At 37.1% G+C, this 2,069-nt stretch overlaps 1 protein-coding gene across 1 annotated transcript; it reads right to left on the bottom strand.

Moving 5' to 3' along the window:
• Positions 1-416: 416 nt before the first annotated feature.
• Positions 417-1,357, bottom strand: LOC123602440 (olfactory receptor 51A7-like). The gene is given in 2 exon segments (XM_045486928.1): positions 417-965; positions 968-1,357. Coding segments are annotated over 2 exon segments (939 nt in total).
• Positions 1,358-2,069: the final 712 nt, after the last annotated feature.

Here is a 2,069-nt window from a genome sequence, read left to right as displayed (position 1 = left end):
CATTGTGGTCAGACTAATATCCCTCATAGCTGCTATGTGCCTTACTTGTTTAGTTACCCTTGCTAGTATAGTGTGTATTGTAAATATTCAAATTTAATAAATGCTGCTTGAATAATAATCTCAATCTGTCTAATTTTATCCACTGTTTCAGGCGTGACTGAAACCCAACTGCTCCGTTATATAGTGTTTTGTTTCAACTGCTCAAAATATTAATCATTTGTGAATCATATCATATATCACCTGATTATCTCACCTTTCCTGTTGAATACTGTTTTCCTGACACTATTGTAAATTCTGTATTGCACAGCTTTTCACTCTCCACAGTCCTCCACTAGATAGTGACCACTGTGGCACTGAAATAGGTGCCAATTAATACTTACTGGTTGATAATTTATTACTTCAATATTCAAACTTTTTTATCTCCTACATATATTAAACAACTTTCCCAAGACCTTTTACCAGATTTGTCGAGTTTTTGCACAATGCATAATGGGGTTCATTACAGGTGGCAACAACAAGAACATATCTGCAACAAAAATTATAACTAGCTGGCTTTTGTGTTTGGCAAAGTGGTGCATGGCAGCCAGGGTGATGATGGGTACATAGAAAACGAGCACAGCACAGATGTGGGAGACACAGGTATTGAGGGCCCTGAGTCTCTCTGCTAGAGATGCAATGCTGAGTACAGTCTTCAAGATCAGAAAATATGACAGAAAAATTAATGCCAAATCCAGCATAGTACAGAGAGCAACAAAGAAGCCATAGATAACATTGATCTTGTTGTCAGAGCAGGCCAGCTTCATGGTATCCTCATGCAGACAGTTTGAGTGAGAAAAGAGACTCTTCTGATAATATTTTAGTCTCCTTAGAGTGAAAGGGAATGGAAACACTAAGAGAATGCTCCTGGTGGCTAAGATCAGTCCCACTTTAGCAACTCTGTTGCTAGCAAGGAGAGAACTGTATCTCTCAGGGGATTGTGAAAGGCAAGAAAGTGATCCAAAGACATAACTAGAAGCACTGAGGATTCCATGACAGTGAATCCATGGATGAAGAATTCTTGAGCAAAGCAGGCATTGGGTGAAATTCCCATGGAATTGAACAAGAAGATTCTCAGCATGGTAGGAAGGGAGGAAAATGAATGACCCAAGTCAGAGATGGCCAACACAGCAAGGAAATAATACGTGGGCTCATGAATTGAGGGCTCTGTCTTAATGATGAAGAGAATGGTGTTGTTGCCTATGATGGCAACGAGGTACATGAGGCAAATGGGGATGGAGATCCAGATGTGGGCATGTTCCAGTCCTGGGATTCCAATCCGAAGAAAAAGCTGGACCTCAGAATTATTCAGAGCAGACATGATACATGGGAATATGAGCTTTTTAGCCAGATCTGAAATCACATAAACAAAAAGCAGCCACACTTTTGGATAAAATTCAGTGTTGTGGGAATAAGCAGTTCTTTTATAGGCTATTCTCATAAACATATTTTGCATATTAATAAAATGCAATTTACAACATTTATCAAAAGTCCTTAAACATGTTTATGTTCTCCAATATAGGAATTTCACTTACAACAAGTTATCCTATGATGGTGGTTTTGCAACACTTTTAGCCAAATATAAAATTATCATATCAAAACAGAGCTGCTTTGATTGAGTCAGTGATAGGTATTCAGAATCTTTCCCACTGTTTTTCCACATGATACTCAGTAGTCCTTTCATTGGCTTTATAATAATATCCTTGATTTCATGTAGAAAGGTTTAAAAATAATAGTCTAAGAAAATAATCAGATATTCCTGAAAACATCTATACTATAGTAAATATTAAATGCTAGAAAATAAATTTATAGATTAATTTAAGTCTTAAACTTATGAGGTAGGTACTTACTATCCACATTTTTGCATGAGTATAAACACTGACCTCGGTTCAATAAACCACAGACAAGCTACTGTAAAATATTAACATTGATTATCCAGTGGTTTCCAGAAGAAGGAGTGGGAGAATGAAGCATGGATACACCCCTGGGAGTTATGTATATTTACTTCCTTCTTGTTTGTACTCCTACATGCA

This window comes from Leopardus geoffroyi, chromosome D1 (assembly GCF_018350155.1).
Source record: "Leopardus geoffroyi isolate Oge1 chromosome D1, O.geoffroyi_Oge1_pat1.0, whole genome shotgun sequence".
Lineage (NCBI taxonomy): Eukaryota > Metazoa > Chordata > Mammalia > Carnivora > Felidae > Leopardus > Leopardus geoffroyi.
The sequence above is the reverse complement of the archived record's forward strand: the minus strand, read 5'-3'. Positions and strand labels throughout refer to the sequence as shown.